Source organism: Saimiri boliviensis, chromosome 11 (genome assembly GCF_048565385.1).
Source record: "Saimiri boliviensis isolate mSaiBol1 chromosome 11, mSaiBol1.pri, whole genome shotgun sequence".
Taxonomy (NCBI): Eukaryota; Metazoa; Chordata; class Mammalia; order Primates; family Cebidae; genus Saimiri; species Saimiri boliviensis.
This window is the reverse complement of record NC_133459.1, coordinates 109,333,928-109,357,649: the sequence shown is the minus strand read 5'-3', so window position 1 is coordinate 109,357,649 and position 23,722 is coordinate 109,333,928. Positions and strand designations below refer to the sequence as shown.

The 23,722-nt window shown below is 36.8% G+C and overlaps 1 protein-coding gene across 3 annotated transcripts in view; it reads left to right on the top strand.

Moving 5' to 3' along the window:
- Positions 1-23,722, top strand: part of SLC30A7 (solute carrier family 30 member 7) — a 72,154-nt gene that overhangs the window by 37,744 nt on the left and 10,688 nt on the right. Inside the window, exons 9-10 of one of the 3 annotated variants that reach the window (XM_003933250.3) lie at positions 17,984-18,074; positions 21,554-21,703. In XM_003933250.3, the coding sequence (XP_003933299.1) occupies positions 17,984-18,074; positions 21,554-21,703 (241 nt within the window). The other 2 variants (XR_012512563.1, XM_074381336.1) reach the window with 2 other exon arrangements.

Here is a 23,722-nt window from a genome sequence, read left to right as displayed (position 1 = left end):
ACACTGTCTTCCACAATGGTTGAACCAATTTACACTCCCACCAACAGTGTAAAAGTGTTCCTATTTCTCCACATCCTCTCCAGCATCTGTTGTTTCCTGACTTTTTAATGATTGCCCTTCTAACTGGTGTGAGATGGTATCTTATTATGGTTTTGATTTGCATTTCTCTAATGACCAGCAATGATGAGCTTTTTTTTCATATGTTTGTTGGCTACCTAAGTGTCTTCTTTTGAGAAGTGTCTGTTCATATCCTTTGCCCACTTTATGATGGGGGGGTTGTTTTTTTCTTGTAAATTTCTTTAAGTTCCTTGTGATTCTAGATATTAGCCCCTTGTCAGATGGATAGATTGTAAAAATTCTCTCCCATTCTGTAGGTTACCTGTTCACTCTGATGATAGTTTTTTTGCTGTGCAGAAGCTCTTTTTAGTTAGATCCCATTTGTCGATTTTGGCTGTTGCTGCCATTGCTTTTGGTGTTTTAGTCATGAAATATTTGCCCATAGCTATGTTCTGAATGGTACTAAGTTTTCTTCTAGGGTTTTTTATGGTTTTAGGTCTTGCATTTAAGTCTTTAATCCATGTTGAGTTAATTTTTGTATAGTAAGGAAGGGGTCCAGTTTCAGTTTTCTGCCTATGGCTAGCAAGTCTTCCCAACACCATTTATTAAATAGGGAATTCTTTCCCCATTGCCGGTTTTTGTCAGGTTTGTCAAAGATCAGATGGTTGCAGATGTGTGATGTTATTTTTGAGGCTTCTGTTCTGTTTTATTGGTCTATATCTCTGTTTTAGTACCAGTACCATGCTGTTTTGGTTACTGTAGCCTTGTAGTATAGTTTGAAGTCAGGTAGCATGATGCCTCCAGGTTTGTTCTTTTTGCTTAGGATTATCTTAGCTATGCAGGCTCCTTCTTGATTCCACATGCAATTTGAAGTAGTTTTTTCTAATTCTGTGAAGAAGGTCAGTGGTAGCTTGATGGGGATAGCATTGAATCTATAAATTACTTTGGGCAGTATGGCCATTTTCACGATATTTTTCCTATCCATAAACATGGGATGTTTTTCCATTTGTTTGTGTTATCTCTTATTTCCTTGAGCAGTGGTTTGTAGTTGTCCTTGAAGAGGTCCTTCATATCCCTTGTAAGTTGTATTTATAGGAACCAACCCAAATGCCCATCAATGACAGAGTGGATAAAGAAAATGTGGCACACATACACCATGAAATACTATGCAGCCATAAAAAAGGATGAGTTCATGTCCATTGCAGGGTTGTAGATGAAGCTGGAAACCATCATTCTCAGCAAACTAACACAGGAACGGAAAACCAAATACCACATGTTCTCACTCATAAGTGAAAGTTGAACAGTGAGAACACATAGACACAGGGAGGGGGTACATCATATACCAGAGCCTGTTGTGGGGGCAGAGGGTTAGGGGAGGGATAGCATTAGGAGAAATACCTAATGTAGATGATGGGTTGATGCAGCAAACCACCATGGCACGTGTATACCTATGTAACAAACTTGTACATTTTATACATGTACCCCAGAACTTAAAGTATATTTTTTTAAAAACCAGAATAATGGAGATACCATTAGGAACATTAGAAGGAGAGCAAATTTAATTTCAGATACACTGAATTCTTAATGTCGAAGATGTCAAAAGAGATTTAAACTATACAATCAAAAATAAGGTCCCAGAGTGTAGAAGTCAGTGCAGCAAGATATAAATTTGGTTATTATCCGTATGTATTATATTTGAAAACACTGAAGTGAATGAGTGTCAAATGAGAGTGTCAACAAAGAAGATGTAAATAGATTTAAATTTTTAGATGGTAGACATTTAATAAATGTCTACAATTGGTAGATTCATTCTGATCTCATAGCCTTAAATACTATTTATAAAAATTCCAAAAAATAAAAAACGTAAAACACGAAACCATGCCAGTATTAAAAGAAGCCATGACTGAATTATATATGGTAGCATGAGAGTATTAAGGGGTAGCTGTGGCTCAAAACTAGAAAATCAGTAACAGAAAAGTTTCATGAATTAAGCTACATTTTAAAAAAAGAAGAACTTCGGCATAGAAAAAAAGCCTCATAAGGAAAGTCACAAGACTTAATAAACTAGAGTAAATATTGGCCACTTAGCTCATGATTGGCTAACCTTTCTAATAAAGAGAGAGCTTCTAAAAATAAAAATGTAATTTAACTAAGAGACCAACTTCCTGATAGAAAACTTGGCAGAAGTAGAAGTTCATTTGGTTTACAGGGAAAGAAATACAACTTTAATATGTAATTAGTTAATTAATTTTTTAAAACACATTCAGCATCATGATCAGACTATAACATTTAGCAATCAACTGCATGGATGCAAAAAATATTTACATTAAAACCTTTTGGTGGAATGATTTACACTTTCCACAGATCAAAAACTAGAATAATCTGTTATTAATTGTTATACAATTGATCACAAATATAATCCTCAAGTTTTTTACCCATACACATAAATAGTTTCTAAAACATGTCTTCTTTGTAGCAGCTAGGCCTTGCAACCACTGTGCTTGGCTGAATTCACAAATCCCTTGTAACCCGTAGCTTCCCTGTCACTTCTCTGGCTCTTCTCTCCTGCTAAGCTTTATTTTCTGACAGTAATTAAAATCTTCTGCCACTGCCATAGGTACTGCAGCTACTGGAACTGCCACAGCCACCTTGGTTTCGTAGTTTAGCAAAGAATCTGCCTCCACCACCATAGGGGCCAGATCTTTCACCGCCAAAATTTCCTCCCTTCATGGATCTAGAATTTGAAGACTGTTGTAATTGCCAAGATCACTGTAGCTTTCACCACCTCCAGATTTGCTTCCATTATTGCAAAATCCATTTTAGCCATCCCCCTGCCACCATATCCACTACCACCATGGCTACCACCAAAGCCACCATGACCACTGACGTTTCCACCACAGCCAACATTGTCATTCCCACCAAAACCACCTCCCCAACCACCACCAAAGTTTCCAGAAGCACTTCAGCCTCTTTGGCTAGATGAAGCACTAGCCATCTTTTGATCTGACAGAGCTTACTTGACTTCACAGTTGTGGCCATTCATAGTATGGTATTTCTGAATGACAGTCTTATCTACAGTCATGGTTAAAAGGGCAAGGCCTTTTTTCTTGCCACAGCCTTGGTCAGTCATGATTTCAGTCACTTCAGTTTGTCGATACTATTCAAAATAATCTCTTAGGTGATGTTCTTCAGTGTACTCTTTAATGCCAGCAACAAATTTTTTTTTCACAGTTAAGTGGGCACTGGTCTTTGAGAGTTTTCTCTTGAGATAGCTCTCTGGTTCCACAACTTTTCCATCCATCTTGTGTGGCCCTGCATTCATGGCTGCATCTACCTCCTCCACAGTGGCATATGTGACAACCCCAAAGCTCCTGGAGTGGCATATGTGACAAACCCAAAGACCCTGGGGTGTTCCCATTACCACACAGCCTGTGAGCGTTCCACATTGCCCAGAATGGCTCCTCAGATCCTCCTCAGCTTTGTTTCAAAGCTCAACCTTCCAATGTCAGTGAAGAGCTTCCACAGCTGTTTGGGCTCTTTAGGAAACTCTGATTGCAACATGACGGCAGTGGAAAGAGAGGGTTTAACAATGCCTCCTCGGTGGTATCCTCTGGCAGGAAGCACAAACAACTTTTAAGCATAGAAAAGCAGTTCAGCCCAACTTACAAGGAAGAAATGGAAATTAAAAACTACACTGAGACACCACTTCTCACCTATAAGTAGATAAATATCCAAAGTTTTGCATAATTTTTTGGCAAGGCTTTGGGTAAAGTAGGCACTCTCATATTTTGCTGATAGGAATGAGAATAGTATTAACTCAGAGAAATTTGGCAATGTCTAGCAAAATTAAATATACATATACCTTTGATTAAGCAATCTTACTTTTAGGAATGTATCCCAAAGGCAAATTTGCAAAAACCCCACAAAATAACATATCTATAAAGTCGTTCTTTGTGCCTTTATTTGTGATAGCAAAAGACTGGAAAGAAGACAAATGGCCGTCTCTATGGAAAAAACACACTTGAAGTGCTTTTTCTGTTCTCTAACCCAGCAACAATCAACACAGTAGACTTCTGTGAAATGTGTTGTTTTTTTTTCTCCAGAAACCAAGCAAGTGTTAACCTGAAATAATCAAACAGATCAGAATCCAGCTTTATTCAAGTGAAAAGCTGGGAAACATGAACTCCAGAGAAATGGAGTCTGTGCTCCCAAATTAAAAGTTAAGGTCTTGGTTATATAGGCAGAAAACAAATTTATTAAGATTATAGCATTTTCTATACAAGGCTGGTTTATGAGTTACAGCAATCTGATGAGTTACAGTTTGTTTACATTTCCTTTTCAATTTAAAAGAGTGTTTTTGCCGGGCGCGGTGGCTCAAGCCTGTAATCCCAGCACTTTGGGAGGCCGAGGCGGGTGGATCACGAGGTCGAGAGATCAAGACCATCCGGGTCAACAAGGTGAAACCCCGTCTCTACTAAAAATAGAAAAAAATGAGCTGGGCATGGTGGCACGTGCCTGTAATCCCAGCTACTCAGGAGGCTGAGGCAGGAGAATTGCCTGAACCCGGGAGGCGGAGGTTGTGGTGAGCCGAGATCGCGCCATTGCACTCCAGCCTGGGTAACAAGAGTGAAACTCTGTCTCAAAAAAAATAAAAATAAAAAATAAAAAATAAAAGAGTGTTTTTAACATTTCATCTTAGACATGATAGTCTATGTGTAAGAAAGGTAAGAGGGCAGTTAATCTACAGGGAAGAGGGAATGGGTCTTCCTACATGCCCTTTAATCATTTACATTTTATAAAACTATTTGGGTATAAGAGAAGGCAAATCTAATAAGAGAAACAAAGGTTACAGCTATGTTAGGTGACTGAGGTCCTATAACACATTCCTTTCAGGCTCAAAATATTTTGAAGTTCCAACAGCTTAGATTTTGAATTACTTACTTTCACGTAAGCAGTCAGTTATCCAGCAGACACCAGCTGAAAATCCTCTAATTCACTTCGATTCTGACACTACCTGGAAATTCTGACACTACCTGGAGACAGTGTGAGATCTCACAGGTTGAGGGATCCCACTTCCAATGCCATTTGCAGTCCCCAGGTTATTTTGTCTGTGCTTCTGACTGACCACCTATAAGCTGGGGATCCCACAATCCCATCCTTGGATATGATTAATTTGCTAAAGCAGCTTACTGAACTCAGGTAAGCATGTTTACTGGCTTATTATAAAAGTTATAACAAAGGATACAGATGAAGAGAGGTGTGGGGTGAGGAAGGACAGACCATCCATGTCCTTTCTAGGCAAGCCACACTGCAGGAACCTTCATGTCTTAAGCTGTCTAGAAGCTTTCTGAACCCTGTCCTTTTGGGTTTTTATGGGGTCTTCATTACATAGGCATGATTGATTAATTGGCCATTGGTGATTAACTTAACCTTCAACCCCTCTCCCTATCTGGATCTTTCTAATCATGCCTTGATCTTTCTGCTTGACCAGCCCATATCCTGAAGCTACCTACAGGCCGCCAGCCATCAGTCAACTCATTAGAAAGACATCACTTTAGAGATTCCAAGGATTTTAAGAGTTATATGTCAGGAAATGGGGTCAAAGACCAAGTATATATTTTGTAATATTACATCATCAATAAAGGAGTTCTGTACAACCTTAAAAGGAGAATAAGGATGATCTTTATGTGGTAACATATGATTTTCAAGAACATTATTAAGAAAACAAGATAGCACTTAATATGTAGCACATGATATATAGGTTTATAGCATAAGCTATTTAAAAGAACTGCTACCTTTTATATAAGAAGAGACATGCATATAATATACATGTTTTCATATGATTTTGCAAAGAAACGCTGGAAGAATAAACCAAAAGCAAGTATAGTTACCTTCTAGGCAGAGGAAAGGGATTAGAAGTGAGACTTTGAATTTTTATTTTATTTTATTATTTTATTTTTTGAGACAAGGTCTGGCTCTGTTACCCAGGCTAGAGTGAGGGCCGTGGCACAATCTCAACTCACTGCAACCTTCACCTCCTGGGCTCAAGCCATCCTCCCACTTCAGCCTCCTAAGTAGCTAGGACTACAGGTGCCCAGTGCCCACCACCACACCTGACTAATTTCTGTATTTTTTGTAGAGATGGGGTTTTGCCAGCTTGTCCAGGCTGGTCTCAAACTCCTGGACTCAAGCAATCTACCCTCCTCAGCCTCCCGAAGTGCTAGGATTACAGGTGTGAAACACCGTATCTGAACAGAATATATTTTTAAGTATACTTTTGACTTTGGAATCATCCACATTTTTAGCCCTTCAAAAAAATAAAAGTAAATCAAAAAAGTGAAAAGCATATTAAGATTTTTTAACTTAATTTACTTGCTGCAGAAAAAAAAAATGGCTCTTTTGGTTCTTTAGTTTTAATGGTCACTCTTAATCCGTGTGTAATTTCAAACTCTCCACCACTAGGTATAGCCTGCCCTTAAGTTAATCTGTTCTTTTCCTTAATTAATCCTTTGGAAACACGATTTCTAGTCATACCTCAGCAACTAAATATTTTAATATAGTCAGCGTCTAATGTAATATAGGAATTAACTTACTTTGAGATATTCAATAAAAAATATATTCTCCCAGTGATATTTAACATTTTGTATTTTAGGTAATCAATCAATTAAGAGTTCTTTTTGTTTTTGTTTTACATTTTAGGATTGCTTAAACATGTAACTTTGGAAGTCAGCATGGAGTATGGGCCCAGAATGGAAATTAGGTGTCAGGGATTTGTTTTTGGTCATGTCATTTGACTCTACCAGTCAGCTCTCTGATGACAGAAAACTTTCACGTTGTTTGCTATCACTGCCTCTTGCCAAGGTCTACTGTGTTTTTTTTTTTTTTTTTTTTTTTTTTTTAACTGTTCATGTTTTCCTGAGATTTTGTGTTTTTTTCCTGTGGGCTGGTCCTTTTATACACTGTTAAAATCAGCTGCTTCTAAAATCAGGACTTTACTGTAGTCAGAGGTTCTCTGAAAGAGCCAGCAATGTCACTTTTATAACTTCATCAGAGGTAGTATCACAGACTCATTAAGAGCACTCACTGTGTTGATGAAATCCTGCTTTACTTTGGGTTGCCTCTGATTCATGTCCCCCTGTGACATGGATTCAAGTGCAAGTGATCCTAACACCTGTAGGGGAGTGGAAAAGTGAGACAAGGAAGGGAGGGAGCCAGCATCAGGTTCATTGTCAATCATGTTACCACTATGGGCAACTGGAGCTTAAGTTGGTGAGTAACTCAGGGACCCTGTGTAGGGCTTGTGCTTCAGTGTCATCCCCCTAGAGGGGAAGAAGGGAAATGGGATTTATAGACCAACTCCTCAGTCATTGGAAGAGAGCTGCTGGAAAGTGGCAGAGTGGTGAATCAGATTTTTTTTTCCACTTGGCAGATGTGCAAAGCAAGCTTTGGGGTCAGAGAAAGATGTTAGGCAAAATGCTGGCAGTTAGAAGGAAAAGGGATGTGAGGCAGGGGAGAGGTATGTCAGGATACTGACAGGGTACCCCTTTGTCTGCTACAAAGCTGGAATTCAATTAGAAAAAGCAAAGCAAAAACAACAAATAACAACAAAAAAGGGAATCAGGTTAAAGAAATCAGGAAAGACAGAAAAATGCTCATCAGAAAAAGAAGCTTTGTTATAGAATCTTAGTTAATCCATTCCTAATTTTCAGCAAAGAACATCCACAAATTATATTAAAATGTTGCTTGTGAAAAGGAGGCACTACTCTCTAAGTCTCCTGGTTGAAGAAGAATGGAACCCAACTTTTCCACAGTATTGCTTTCCATAATGCCTCAAGGTGCACCTCTTTTCTTCAGGTAGACTTCACGGTAACTGCTGTGCCTTTGATTCATGCTGCTCAGCCTGCCTGGAATTATCTCTGTATTGTGAAAGTCTTCCCACCTGGAAGACCTAACTCAGACCGTCCTTTACTCACTGAGGTTCTGCTAGCAACCTCCTGATTGCTCCCTCCTTACCCACCTGGCGAGGGTAAGAAGAATGGCTGGGCAGAAGAATGGCCCCAAAGATGACCAAGTCCTAATCTCTGAAACCTGTGAATATATTACCATACTTCACAAAAGGGACCTTGCAGGTGTAATTCAGTTAAAGCTTTTGAGATGGGAGATTATTTTGGTTTGTCCAAGTGGGCCCAATATAATCAAATGGGGGTCTTAAAAGATGGAAAAGGAAGGCAGAAGAGTCAGAGTCCAAGAGAAATCTGAAGAGGCTGTGCTACTAGCTTTGAAGATGGAGGAAGAGACCAGGGACCAAGGAATGCAGGTGGCCTCTAGATGTCAGAAAAGTCAAGGAAACAGATTCTTCCTAGAGCCTGTGACACCTTGATTTTAGCCCAATGGAACATATTTTGGACTTCTGACCTCCAGAACTGCAAGATAATAAATTTGTGCTGTTTTAAGTCACACACATACACACACACACACACACACACACACACACACACACACTTCACTATATAGACAGACTGCCTGGGTTCAAATCCTAATTTAAGCCTTCTAGCTTTGTGAGCTTGGACAAGTCATTTAGCTTCTCTGTGACTCAATTTTTCATCTTTAAAGTGGGGACAATGATAAATATCTACCTTATAATTTGTTGTGTGTGATTTAAATGGGTTAATATGTAGATAAAGTCTTGAACAGCACCTGCCACACTGGTAGTAAAAGTGTGTTCATTGTTTGCTTGCCTTTCTTAAATGAAGGCTATTGGGAAGCAGACATCATTCACTTAAAGGTAGTCTTCTCTTACTGCTGTGACATGCCTTTGTTTCATGTAAGTCACTCTTACTCACTCATCACCAAAGGGGGAAAGACAGAGAGGAAACAAGGCAAGGAAAAAAAAAGACATACAGTTCATCTGTGTCTTCCTTAGTCACTTTAAAGTGACGGATTCTTGGCTATCTGATGGGCCAGGTCCCAAACCAAATCCTGGATGGCTGCTACCTGCATCATTTAAGAGCACAAAGGATTCACTGTGCTTTCCATGATGTGCTTTTCTCCTTTTCTCCAGTGTGCTTCCTGGATCCTGGATTTCTTCGCAGCAACACACTCAGCCATTAAGGTCAAAGATCTGTTACAGTGTTGTGAGGAAATGATAGAGTTGGAACACTATGTAGATTGGATCAAATATAAGTATACCATTTTTAACTTGAACTAGTGATATGGTTTGGATTTGTGTCCCTGTTCAAACCTCATGTTGCACTGGAGGAAGAGCCTGGTGGAAGATGATTGGATCATGGGGGTGGATTGCCTCCTTGCTGTGCTTGTAATAGTGAGTGAGTTCCCACCAGAGCTGATGATTTAAAAGTATGTGGCACCTCCCCCTTTGCTGTCTCTCTCTTGTCACCGTGTGAAGAAGGTCCTGGCTTCCTCTTCACCTTCTGCCATGATTTTAAGTTTCCTGAGGCCACCTACTCATGCTTCCTGTTAAGCCTGTGGAACTGTGGGTCAGTTAAACCTTTTCTTTTCATAAATTACCCAGTCTCAGGCAGGTCTTTATAGCAGTATGAAAATGGACAGATACAACTAGGTAGACATAGTTTAACTCAGATTCCTGATAACCGGATGAAACTGGAGATTAATTGGCATTTTGATCCCATTCCTTTTGGATTTTTCTTGCTGACCTTTTTGTTCTGGGCTAATACTTTTTATTTCTGAAGCTACCTGAATGATAATTAATTTGATTTTGATAGTCTTAACAAATACTTCTTGTTGTCTCATCTGGTTTTTCTAAACAAGATCCTGTTTCTTGACTTCCATGCTTTTTAAAATGCAGATTTGCCTACAGTGCTTCTCCTGCCTGTGTCCATCCCAACCTAGCTGCTGCTTTCAGATGGAATGGGATAGTTCCTCCAGGTCTTATTAGCATTTTGATAAAAATGGTACCATATTTAACATGAATAATATGAATTTATTCCTGCCCGATCTTCTCTCAAAACTGTGTATATTTTGTGGAGCTTTTTGCCCAATACCGTATTGACTTTAATCTCTTCCCATTTTAAGATATATATAGATATATATATATATGTCTATTTTTTTTTTTGAGACAGAGTTTCACTCTTGTAACCCAGGCTGGAGTGCAATGGCGCGATCTTGGCTCACCGCAACCTCCACCTCCTGGGTTCAGGCAATTCTCCAGATACATTTTTTCTTATATTGCTGGTGTGATTTTAGTTTCTTATTCATAAAAATGAAGAGAAAAGCTTTTATTAAGATACATGGTACATTGAGAATTGAGAATGCTGATTGTTCCTAAGTATAATTCTTTCTAATGTATGTTTGAATGGAGGATAAGATACTTTGCCTTCTATTTATTACAGGTTCTTTTTTGTATATGACTGAATTGGGAAGCTTTTCATTGTTATCCTATTTAGTTATTACTGTTAAGGGTTGAAAGTCATGTCAAACAAGGGCTAGTTTAAATTCCAGTAATCTAGCATTTGACATTTTTTAATATTTAATACATTCAGCAGATGTGTTAGGTGCTTATTATGGTCTAAGCATTGTGCTGGACACGAGGAATAAAATGAACATGGCATTTCATTCTGATTCTCTTAACTCTGGAGAACAGAACTGATGAGACACTGCAGTGTGTGCCGAGCTTTTGTCTTGGCAGCGGCACGCCCAGCTCTGCCACGTGTCTTACCTATGTCTAACAAAGAGCGAGTCGTTCCAACCTCTCCCAGTCGGTTTTCTCATGTGTAAACTGAGTGAGTGGTTCTAACATTTTCTTAAAAGTTAAAGTCGTTGTGAGGATTAAATTAGAAAAAAATTATGAAAGCATTTTAAAAACAATTAAGTGCTATCTAAACAACAGCATTACTGATTATTTACAAATTTGACATTATACGCTGTTGTTTTTGGTCCAAAGACCAGATGCATTAGGTGTTACAGCTAAGTTCCAGAAGCTTATGGAAAAGGATGACTTTTTCATGACTTTGGCTGTAAGTTCTAGGGGTACTTTAGGGTATCTTAATATCTCCATTATTGAGTAAAGTTGGTTCTCTGTAAATATGCATTGATTTGAACCAGAGGTTTCAGAAACTCAGTATAATTATAAAGTAAACCACACTCCCAGGTGATAAGATTTTGGGCTATCTGTTCTATACTAGGCTTATGAAATTCTGGATTAATAGGTAATTATCCATCACTATGAATTAATTATATTTATGCAAATGTGACTGCATATTTAATTTAAATGTGAATTGCTTTACCATTTGTTTTGGCTTTTTTGTCCACAAAACTATGGTATGTAACATATGCCAGACCTTCAAATTTATTTTTGAAAGTACAATTTTCTTTCTTTATGTTTGTAGATTTTAAAACCCCCTGCAGTATACAGGAGGACTTAGCTCATAATTTGATTCATGAAGATGAATCAGTAATCATGTTTTAATTAATATTACTTGATATTTATTCTCAGATCTAAGTAATAATTTTAACTGAAATTTTTTATTGTTAAACATGATTGTCAGTAGTCAGTGTTCTTCAGAAGTTTTCATAATGTATACCCTTTTTTGTTTGGTTTGTTTATAGTTACTGGTAGATAATTTTATTTAATGTTGAATTAGTGAGGCTTCTTCACTAAAAGCTGTTTTTGAAGTAAGATTTGAATATATTATTATTTGTAAAATTACTGTCAGTAAAGAATAATAAGTACTGCTCATTTAATCTGTTAGCATTTAAGGGTAAAGCTTTCAAATTAATTTTATGTTTATGATCGTATGATTATAAATTTGATTTACCTTCAGCTTTTGAAGAATAAAATCATTGCCCTGTTTTACTGGTAAACTCATGCCTACTGACTCATCATCTCTTTTTATTTATGATAGGGAAATGGTGTTTCATTGTGAAAACTAGAATTGGGTTAGTCAACCAGAAGTGAACCTCTAATTGTTTCCAAATGCTTACTTTTTAGGTTTGGATGCAGCTCTAAGTCTTAGCTCAGTCAGGAATTTGCTAAGCTTGTCGTTTTCCTACATATCCTTTCATTATGGCTAGCTAGATTCAAGCTAAAATCTGGTTTACGATTCTCTGTTACAATGGTTAATCAGAAAAATATGGACACAAACTCCTGAGCTAAACACAATTTTTAAAGGCAAAAACTAGAGTTTCTACAGGTTTCTTTTACATTTTTATGACTCTTTAAATTATTATAGAAATTGGCCTTGTTCTAAATTGCATATTACCATGTGATTTAGCAAGTGCCTTTTTTCCTACCACAGTTTTATGACCTAGTTATAGCTCCTACAGCTGAAATTCTTGCATTATTTTAAAATTGCAGTTGGAGAAAGTTAGTGTGACATATCCCTTTGCTTTAGTGAAATGCTTGCTGCTATTGAGTGTAAACATTTTATTAAAGTTCTACCTAAAGAGGCAACCATTCCAAATTTCAGTATAGGCAAATCAATAAAAACCACAATTGAGCCTTATGAAAAAAAGAAAAAAATACAAAAAGTCAATTTTATTTTCTTGTATCAGTTATGATGTCTTATAACTTACAATTTAGTTAATTAAAAAATATATGTTTACTTCTAACATTAATTTTAGTAAAATATTTAACTGCATATGGTTCTTGAATTGCGTTAAAATGAGTGATCTCTAAATTCCCTTTTAATTCTAATATGATATTATCTGTGATCATGTAACTTCTCTACCAACTCTAGAGTCCTCAAACCAAGGGCCTCATGTGAAAGCGAATTTTAGGAGGAAAAGGAGTACTAGATTCTTTTTTACAAAGGTGGTGGCAGGGAGTAGCAGATTTTGGGAGGTGACACGCATGGAATACACACATAAAAATTTGAACAAGGATTTGGATAAATCTGTAGATTATTTTTCCGGGTGACTTATTAAGAGACTGTTGGACTCTCTAAGGCAATGTCTTTAATGTTTGAAAGCTGATCTCCTCAAGGATTATTATAGATGGGACTCACCATCTCTTACTTACTGTGTTTTAGCTCCTTGGGGGAACAATTATATTAAACATGAGTATTCTAAAACAATAAATATTCTAAAAGTTGTTCACAAAAGTTATTTCACACCTACTGCTTAAATAATGTCATTTCCCATACTGCATGCCTTTCATTGCAATTGAGTCAATGCCTCTTCTATTCCTTTCTCTCTTCCCCTTTATTTTTAAAAGTATGTTTAAAAATAAGTTACCAATTAAGAAAACCATTCACCAGAAGTTTATGGAAAGTGAAAATGGATACAAGCATACTATGTAGTTGCTTTAAATTCATATGTGCCTTCTTTTAAATGGTGGGCCCTAAATAAGTTTGATGTCTGATTTCCATTGCCTTTTCTTCAGGCTTATTAAAAGTAAAGTTATAGACTTCTCTGAAATAAAGTATTCTATATTATTTATTTTTGTATTTCCAGTGTCTAGCACATGCTTGCTACCTGGTAGGCATATTACAGGTATTTGTTGACTTGAACTTTTCAAAACTGAACTTGGAGTCTAACGACCTGATCTGTTCTAGTTTTCCTGCTCATTCGCTTAGACAAGTTACTTTGGTGCTCTAGGCCACCATTTCCACAACTCTAAAGTAAAGTCCCATCTAGTTCCAGAAAATCTGACGCCAGACATATAGTAGTAGATCCTTAATAATCATTTAATATTGATTGCTTAATAAAATTCATTTGCTGGATTATCTGTTGTGATGGAGTAAATCATTTTGCCAAGTATATCTATGTGTCATTTGATGACACTGCTTTATTTCCCTTAGTATATAAAAACAATTTATATTTTTTCTCATTTCCAAGTGTATCCTCTCTCTAGTATTCTTTATAGTTTAGCCAATTTTTCTTATTGAATGAAAAAGGAAAATATATAAAATATGAAAGAAATTGCCTGAATGTTTAAAACTACTCCTTCATTTTATAGATGAGAAAACTGATGCTCTAAAAATTTGCTTAAAGCTACTTAATGGCAGAATTAGAACCCAAGAGTCATGACTTCCACTTGAGTGTAATTTTCAACTCAGATACCTAAACATTGTTAGTAGTTCCCTAGATTAAGATTGGAGAAGAACTTATCAAAATAACTAAACTGAGGAGACAGGTAGGAAAGAAACCTTTTTTTTATTCTCCAACAGTAATTCACAGAGAATCATTTTTATGCCTCATTTTCTGAGTACAGTTAGGAAAAGATAAAATTTTTTAAGTTTAGTATATATTAAAAATATTCTGTGATGGATTCTCTTTTTCCTGAGAAATAAGGATGGAGAGAATAAAGAAAAATGATGATTGACTTGTACCTAAGTAATATGTCACCATTTTTTCTTTGCCTTTTTTGTAAACACAGGAAGTGATTACCTATTTAATAGCAACACAGTAGGTAGAAACAGATACTACTCTTTAGTTTAGATGAATGAGTAACCAATATTCTTCACTGTCAAAATCCTTAAGTCCATTTGCAGTTGTTTTCTACTAATTTTTTTTCTCTTTACTGTTTCTGAAACGTTACAGTGGATGGCCTCAAACAATATTCGCATTGTTTGATCTAATGGCCTTTTGCTGTTTGTTTGGTTGTTTTTTTTTTTTTTTTTTTTTTTTGAGGTATTTACTATTGCTGGAAATATGTTTCCCTTCATGCCACGTGTTTTACTTACTGTGCCTCTACTCTCTTTACTAGTTCTTTTTCTTAACTGCTAATGATTCCATATATGCTGCAAGATTTAGTATTGATCCCTAGCCTCAGATATACTTTGAAAATTTATGAATTAATTATGTTTAATAGATTCAGCTATAAATTCTGTTCTATAAACATTCATTTGCCAAACACCATCTGAGATGCTGGGTTTACAAACACAAATAAGATCATTCCTATCCTAAAGCAGCTTTCAGTTCAGAGGGAGGGGGAAACACAAGTTGGTAATTATCATGCAATGTAATAATACTGTAGGTAGCATAGTTTTTTTTTTTTTTTTTTTTTTAATAGGAGCACAGAGAAGACATCTTATACAATGTAGAGGGCAGTTTGGGATCAGGAAATACACCGTAAAAGAGGTGATGCTTGGATTTTGAAAAAGAAATGTAAGCCAGACTGTAGAGCAGCTTAGGGACGTTCTAAGCAGTAGTTACAGTTTGAGCAAAACTGTGAAAGAAACACCATAAGGTAAAGCACAAGTATGTTATATTTGGAGAGCTTAAAAAAGGAAGCAAGGATTAATAGGAGTTGAAGCTTGAGGGTCCAGATCCAAAAATACACCATGTTAAAGAGCCAGCACTGAACCCCCTCGCCAGTGGGGAGCTTTTGACATATTTCTTAGTGGGAAAGGGATAGGGGTCACATACCTATTTTATATAGGTTAGTCTAACGTCTCTATAAAATATGATTGTATTAGCTATCTGTAGATACATAATAAAGTACCCAAAAAACTAGTAGCTAAAATAATATACATTATTATCTTATACTTCCTGAGCATAGGTAACTATGTTGCCTGGCTCAAGGTCTCTCAGAAGCTAGTAATCAAGGTAGCATCTGGGACTGCAGTTATTCCAAGGTTCGTTTGGGGGAGAATCTACTTTTGAGCTCACTCAAGTGGTTACTGACAGGATTATGTTCCTCTTGGGCTGTTGAACTGAGGGTCTGCCTAATATCTCTCCAGCAATATCCCTCAGTTTCTTGCCACACCGTCTTCGCTATAGGACAGCTCAAAACACAGCAGTGATGCGGGAGCAAGTGAGAACAAAAGAGGAGGGTATACAAGGCAGAAGCCAGTTTTTACTTAATCTCGACAGTGGCATCTCTTCACGTTTGCCATACCCTGTTCATTAGCAGCAAGTGACTAGGTCCTGAAATTCTACACAGGGCATGAATACCAGGTAGGGCAGGGTCATTGGGAGCCATTGTTGAAGCTGCCTATTACATGGACTTGAAATAAGACTAGAGCTAAAGGGACCACTTAGGAAGCTGTTTATAATAATCCACTTGAAAGATATGGAGATTATTGTGGATATGTGTAGTACAATGAAGGGGAATGAATGGAGTCAAGAAATATTTAGGATATTAAATCATGAGAACTTGGAGATTTAAGGGGAAGAAGGAATTAAGGGTGACATCTAATTTTTCTTGGTTCTTAAGTCACTATTGACTAAAGAATATTTTTACTTGGCCGGGCGCGGTGGCTCAAGCCTGTAATCCCAGCACTTTGGGAGGCCGAGGCGGGCGGATCACGAGGTCAAGAGATCGAGACCATCCTGGTCAACATGGTGAAACCCCGTCTCTACTAAAAATACAAAAAATTAGCTGGGCATGGTGGCGTGTGCCTGTAATCCCAGCTACTCAGGAGGCTGAGGCAGGAGAATTGCCTGAACCCAGGAGGCGGAGGTTGCGGTGAGCCGAGATCGCGCCATTGCACTCCAGCCTGGGTAACAAGAGCGAAACTCCGTCTCCAAAAAAAAAAAAAAAAAAAAGAATATTTTTACTTGCATGTGACTGAAACTCCTGTTTACACTGAGCTTTTTACCCTCATCACTGCATCTTCTCCATATTTTTAGTAAACTGTCCTTAACATTGCTCTCATTGTGTCTTCCATTAGATGTAGTTATACACCAGTTATTTCTATTTGCTTAAATTTTGTCTTTGTTCCTATGGTTACCCTCCTTATCCAAGTACTTATCACTATACACTTAAAGTATGAAGACAGTCTTCTCATTTCTTTCCTATGCCCTCTGCCTTTCTTCAGGCTAGAGTCTGAAACATTTGATTATCTGTATTTCTGTCATTCATTTAACCAACAATTGGGACCACTTTATGACCAGCACTTTACTAGACCTCCTTGGGAATGTAATAGCCAGATAAGCATTGTCTCTATTCTTTTGGGTTTTTATTGGTATCTCTCTTTCCTTTCCATCTGTCAGAATACCAGTAGTTCTTCTTCTTATGAGACCTTCCTTGAAAGACAAATGTTCTTTTTATCTTCATCACCTACAACTATTATCAGAAATTTTACTTTGAAAATTTTGAAATTCTGTCAGTTTGAAAGTGAGCACTGATTGGAGCTATTAAGTGTAATGAAGCAGTTTCTGACCTCCCCTCTCAGCCTACTTCAAGCAGTGGAATAGTGCATTACCAATCTGAATCATTGGAATCACATGGAGAGCTTTTTGGACATTCCCTCCAAGATTCTGATTCAATATGTCAGAAATGAAAACAAAATAAGACTGTAAGGTGAATTGAATATGTGCTAGGTTAGAAAACCATTGCATTAGAGTCACCCTCACCATTCTACTATTAATTGTTTTGTGTATGTTTAGTCATCCAAATAACCTAAAGCACTAGTTTCAAAAACTAATTGAAGACTAGTTACATCAACACATGCAGACTTTTGGGCACCATCCCTAGAGGAGCTGAGTTCGTTTCACTTAATCTGTGGTTATCACTAGGCTTCTATATTTTTTAAATAATGAAATGTGACATTATTGGACAAATCGACTGTTGTATTTTTTTTTTTTTTTTTTTTTTTTTGTATTTTCCTGATCAGTGCTCTTCGGATAAGTACATGTACATATTTGATAAATATTAAGGACCAGTTAGCATGGTAGGCTATGATTACTTTGGAAGGTTCTGACTGTGTGGAGTCATATTTTAACTAACAGTTGAACATGTGATGGGTTTAGATGATATGATATTATTTCAGTTTTATAGCTTTACTTTTTCCTACATTAATACATTTTCTCTGGCTCTTTTACTTTGAATAATTTACTGATCACATGGAAAATCTAAAACAGTGACTGGTTGATTGTTTTTTCTCATATTATTCTGATAAGTCCTATTATTTTCTACCATAGGGAAGTATATAGTTACTTTCTTGCAGGATGGGATTATCAGAATGTGGCTTTAATAAATTGTTGTATTTCTTTTCCTTAGTGTTATTCCTCTTTTAAGAGAATCTATTGGAATATTAATGCAGAGAACTCCTCCCCTATTAGAAAATACTCTGCCTCAATGCTATCACAGGGTGAGTTTCAAATATTCTGAACCATAGGATTTTATTCTGTTTTCAATCTCTTGATTTTCAGCTTTCACAAATATGGGTAACGTGTGTATAATTGAGTATTTCTTCCAAGATTGAATGCTGAACATGAAATGTAATTTATACAAGCCAGAATATAATTGTCGGAAAATACTGAACTTGACTAAAGAAAATATGGTAGAAATTGTTCTCGTCTAGGAACCGAGCAGTTTTTTAAAAAATATAGAATATGTATAGTAGAGATGTAAGCATTTGTTCAGCATAGAGTTTTTGAGCTCCCACTCTACCAGATACTCTTCTAAGATACTGGGGAGGTAATGGTAAACAAGACACACTATGCCTGTTTCATGGAACTTATACTCCCGTGGGGAAATGCAGATACTAAACAATAAGTAGATAAATAAGAACATATCAGTGATAATTGCTATAGGAGAAATAAAGTGATGTGATAGTCATGGATGGCTACCTTAGATTCACTAAGGAAGTTGTATTCAAGGAAATTGAAACCTTGATGGCAAAAGATCTAGCCATATGAAAATCCTGGAGATGAATGTTCCAGACAAGAGAAATTGCTAATTAATTTCCCCTGTGGCTGGATTTAGTTCAGTGTTTTTGATAACAATTAAAAAGGCCATTGTGGCTGAAGCATATTAAATAAAGGAAAAAATGCTTGAAAGACTGGAGAGAATGGCAGGAGCAAGATCATTTAGGGTTTTGGATCCTACTAAGATTTAGATTTAATTCTAGTTCAGTAGGAAGCATTGGAAAGCTTTTAGGCAATCAAAGTGTCACAAATCCCATGTTTTAAAGAGATTATCTTGTTTTCTATGCAGAGAACGTATTCTAGGAAGGATGAAAGCAAAGAAAACCAGTTCTGAAGTTATTGTCCTCTAAGTGAAAAACAGTGGTGGCTTAGATTACCGTTGTAGCAGTGAAGAAAGAGATAAATATACATTGGGGATATGTTTTGGGAAGTGGATCTTAGCAGAGGGGAGAGAAAGTGTTGGTTTATTACTTGGTAGATGGTAATGCCACTTACTGAGACCGAGGCCTTGTTGGTACAGATTTGAGGATGGAAAATCTCCCCAAATGAACAGTTCTATTTTGAATATGTTAAAAGGGAAATGGTTACTAACTCCTAGGAGAAATGTTACTTAAGTAGTTGGATAAAAATCTTGAGGTTTTGGGGACAGATTGGGACCAGAAAGAGTTATAAGTCATCAATATATGAATAGCATCTAAAACATCAAGATTGTATGTGATTACCTCAGGAGAGGTTCTAGTTTTTCTCTTTTAGCTCTGCTTTCAACTATAAATTTGGAGCACAGGTGAGAAAGCCAGGAAAGGTAGTGGTTAGTAGGGTACTGGAAAACCAAAAGGGTGTAGGATCACAGAGTTGAAGAAGGAGGAAGTAATTAACTGTGTTGAATATTTCTGTGGGGTCAAGGAGGGTAGGAACAAGACATGATCGTTGACTGGCTGGCTTCATGGACATCATTAATGACCTGATAAGAGCAGTTTCATTGGAGCGTTGGAGAGAGGAGCATGATTTGAGTGGATTAAGGAGAAAATGAACTGGGGAAGTGACAGCTTCTTTAAGAAGTGTTGTTGAAGGGAGCAGAGAAATGAGTTGACAGTAGATATGGATGTAGTTATCAGGAGGGAGGGTGTTTTTTTGTTTTCCAAGTAGGATGTTTTAGAACAGTATTACCCCATAGAACTTTCCCCGGTAATGGAAATGTTCTGTAATCTGCACTGTCCAATATGGAAGCCACAAACCAAATGTGGCTAGTGTAACTGATTCTTTTGAACGTAATTTTCGTTCATTTAAAGAGTCACATGTGTCTAGTGACTTTTGTATTGCACAGCACAGTTCTAGAACGTGTGCATTAACTGATGGTAACAGTCCAACTGAGAGGAAGAAATTGTTTTAGTACTAAAGGAGATTATTAAAGGAATGCCGTCTTGAGGAGGTGAGAAAGGATAGAACCCAAAGCGCACTGAAGGATTAATTGTTGATAGTAGCAGGGACACTATGTCTTCTGAGGGAATGCAGAAGTGCTGACATAGATGAGGGGCCACTGGTAGATTTAACGGTAAAGAATAAGGGATTTTCTTTGTACTTCTGTTTTCTCTATAATTTATCAGGCAGTGTAATCCTGCAGAGACATCAGAAGGCTAGAGGAAAAAAGAAGGTATAAAATAATCCTCTGATACAGGGAAAATACATATTACCCTTTAAAATTTGTGGTTATTATTTTAAGGTAGCATCAATCAGCATAATTGTTACTAATTGTTATACATACTTTCTCTTCTTTACAATAAACTATACAGGAAGTATCATCTTCCTTTCCCTAGATAAAATTGAGGCTCACCTTAAGTCCAAGTGCTAGTGGCTGAATCAGGATTCTAATCCACATCACTCTGACTCTAAAAGTCATGTTCTTTCTGATATACCAAACTTCCCTTTTCATCTGTAACTACACTTTCCTCCCATTTCTTAATTTGGAAAATTAGCTAGTTTCTACAGGAATTATTCTTTAGTTTGTGTTTTAAGATAACTTAAATCATGTACTTGTACTGCTGCATATGGAAGTAGAAGATACCTTTTCAATCAAAATCAGGTTGTTTCATTAACAGTGGACCATTCCATGAGGATGCCACGTAGAAAAATGTGGAGGGATATCTGGTTAAAACAGCTGTGTTGTCAGAGTCCAAAAAGAGGAAGAAAAACTACACTTTGATCTTTTTCCCCCAGTAAAAGCAGCTTTTTAAAAAGGCATAGTAGGTATTATCTCAATTTCCCATCAGCTGCCCTGGGGTTTATAGAAAATAATGACTACATTCATCAAATTCTGATAAAAAATCAATATTTTTGATAGATACATTCACAGAGAAGCCTCCCTCTTTCTTTGTAAACTTCTGCAATTTTTATGAAAATCTTTTCACATTGAGCTTTTTTCTTTTAACTTCTGGTTATTGATCTTAGTTCAGCTCCTCCAGATCATTGTAGAGATGCAGAACAATTGCAGGGATTTGGGTCTCTGTATTTTTCCTGATCTTTAGGGAATACATCTAACGTTTCATCCTTATTTTTCTTACATTTTTGGTAGTTAACCTTTAATAAGTTAAGAAAGTGTCCTTCTAATAATTTTTTTTCCAAATCATAAATAGGTTTTGAGCTTTATTAAGTGATTGTTACTATAAATTTCCCTGTGGGGGACACTCTCAGGTATGTCCTGCAAATTTTGACGTATGTTCATTTGTATTTCCCAAACACTTGTCGTGTTGCCTGTCACATAATGAGTACTCAGTAAGTACGTATTATTTATTCAAACACCCTCCTTTCCTCTTTTTAAACTGGAGGATGGTATTCATGTTTACTGATATGATGCATAATAATTTAATTGGAAGGGGGGTAGTTGACTTGATTATGATGTAAATATCTCTTTTTTGTATTTCAGGTACAGCAGTTGCAAGGAGTTTACAGTTTACAGGAACAGCACTTCTGGACTTTATGTTCTGATGTTTACGTTGGGACTTTGAAATTAGTAGTAGCACCTGATGCTGATGCCAGGTGGATTTTAAGCCAAACACATAATATTTTTACTCAGGTATATCTTTTTTACTAACTCCTTTTAAGGGTCTTAAAATTTTTTGTGACTGGTAGTTTTAAAAATATTTACAAGGCCAAGGTGAGAGAATGGCTTGAGGCTAGGATTTCTAGACAAGTATGGGCAACATAGTGAGACCCTGTCTCTACAAAACATAAAATTAGCTGGGCATGGTGACATGTACCTATAGTCCCAGCTGCTTGGGAGGCTGAGGCCAGTGGGTGACTGGAGCCCAAAAATTTGCAGCTGCAGTGAATTATGATTCAGTTGCATTCCAGCCTGGGCCACAGAGCATGACTCTGCCTCAAAAAAAAAATAATAATAATTGCTATTTATTATAATAAATATATATACTACTAAACTATAGGCTAAGCGTAAAACCACTTTTTTTTCCCAACCCTAGAGTCAAGTTTGGGAAATACTTTAGTTAATTTTCGTCAGGAATAGGAAGATAGTTCCTGTTTACTCATCATTGTACTTGTTTGAGTTCTTTCAAGAAAAAGGAATTCCTTTACTGCACATTTCTTATAAGACATACATTTCCTTTACTGCACATTTCTTATATGTTAGATGCTGTTTGAAGCCAAGAATTCTAAAATAGTGTTTGGAATAAGAACAGTATCTTGTCAGTGGCTTTAGCTAAAAGTAAACTGTTAACTTTTTTGTGTGACAGCAAAACCATGGTCACCTACTGTGTGATTTAATAACTTTATATGCTGTTGAGTTTTTCTATAGTGCCTTTAGAATCATGAATTAGTCAGTGCATGGTCTACAACCAAATTCTTTCAGTACATGATTAACATAGCTGTGTGACGGACAATCAAAGACTGATTACTATGGTATGTATTGTGTATATTTTGGGAGAATAAGATCATGTCAGTAACATCTAAGGAAGAGGTAGAGACAATATAAATTCTTTTCAGTATAGCTTGTTCGAAACGTTAGGAAAAAAACCTAGGCATTGATACCACTGTCAGAATCATCTAACGCAGCAGTCCCCAACCATTTTGGCACCAGGGACCGGTTTCATGGAAGACAATTTTTCCATGACCGGGGGTTGGGAGTAGTGGTAGGAGGGATAGTTTTGGGATTAAACCGTTCTGTCTCAGATCATTAAGCATTAGATTCTCATAAAAAGTGCACAGCCTAGATCCCTCATATGTGCAGTTCACAATAGGGTTCGTGCTGCTATGAGAATCAAATGTCACAGTTCACCCACCACTCACCACTGTGAGTGGCCTGGTTCCCAACAAGCTGTGGACCAGTACTGGCACATGGCCCAGGGGTTAGGGATCCCTGATCTAACACATAGATCTAATGAAGAAACAGGTTCCATGTGTTAAAAAATCTGTGGTTGAAACTGACGTTATGTGCTTCCTGGTGTGATACCTTGGAGAATATTGAACATGACCTATGTGATACTCCTACCAAAAATGTTTAACTTGAATCTGATCATGAGCAAACATCTGATCATGAGCAAAAATACAGCTTGTGAGAACCTCCCTAAGCCCATTAACTTGGATTCTTTAAAAAAGTGCCAGTGTCGTGAAAGGAGAAAAAGGTAGGGGATAATTCTAGATGAGAGGAGACTTCACAATTAAACACAATGTGTGGTTCTTGACTGGATCTTGGACTAGGGGATAAAAAGCAACCACAGAAGGGAAGTATTGGATAATCAAAGAAATTCGGACATAGACTATAGTAATTCATTTAATTGTATAGGTGGTTCAGTTTCTTGAATGTGATAATGGTATTGTGTTTGTAGAAGAATGTTTTTAATTCTTAGGAGATACATGCTGAAGGATTTAATGGCAAAGTAGCTAGATGTTTAATTTTCAAATATTTTAGCAAAAATAAAAGATTACTTATTAATATGTAGAGAGATGAAGCAAACTGGCAAAATATTAACAGTTGGTGAATATAGGTGAAGGGTTTACAGCTATTTATTGTACTATTATTTTGACTTTAAAATTTTTCAAAATAGGCCAGGTGTGGTGGCTCACACCTATAATCCCAGCA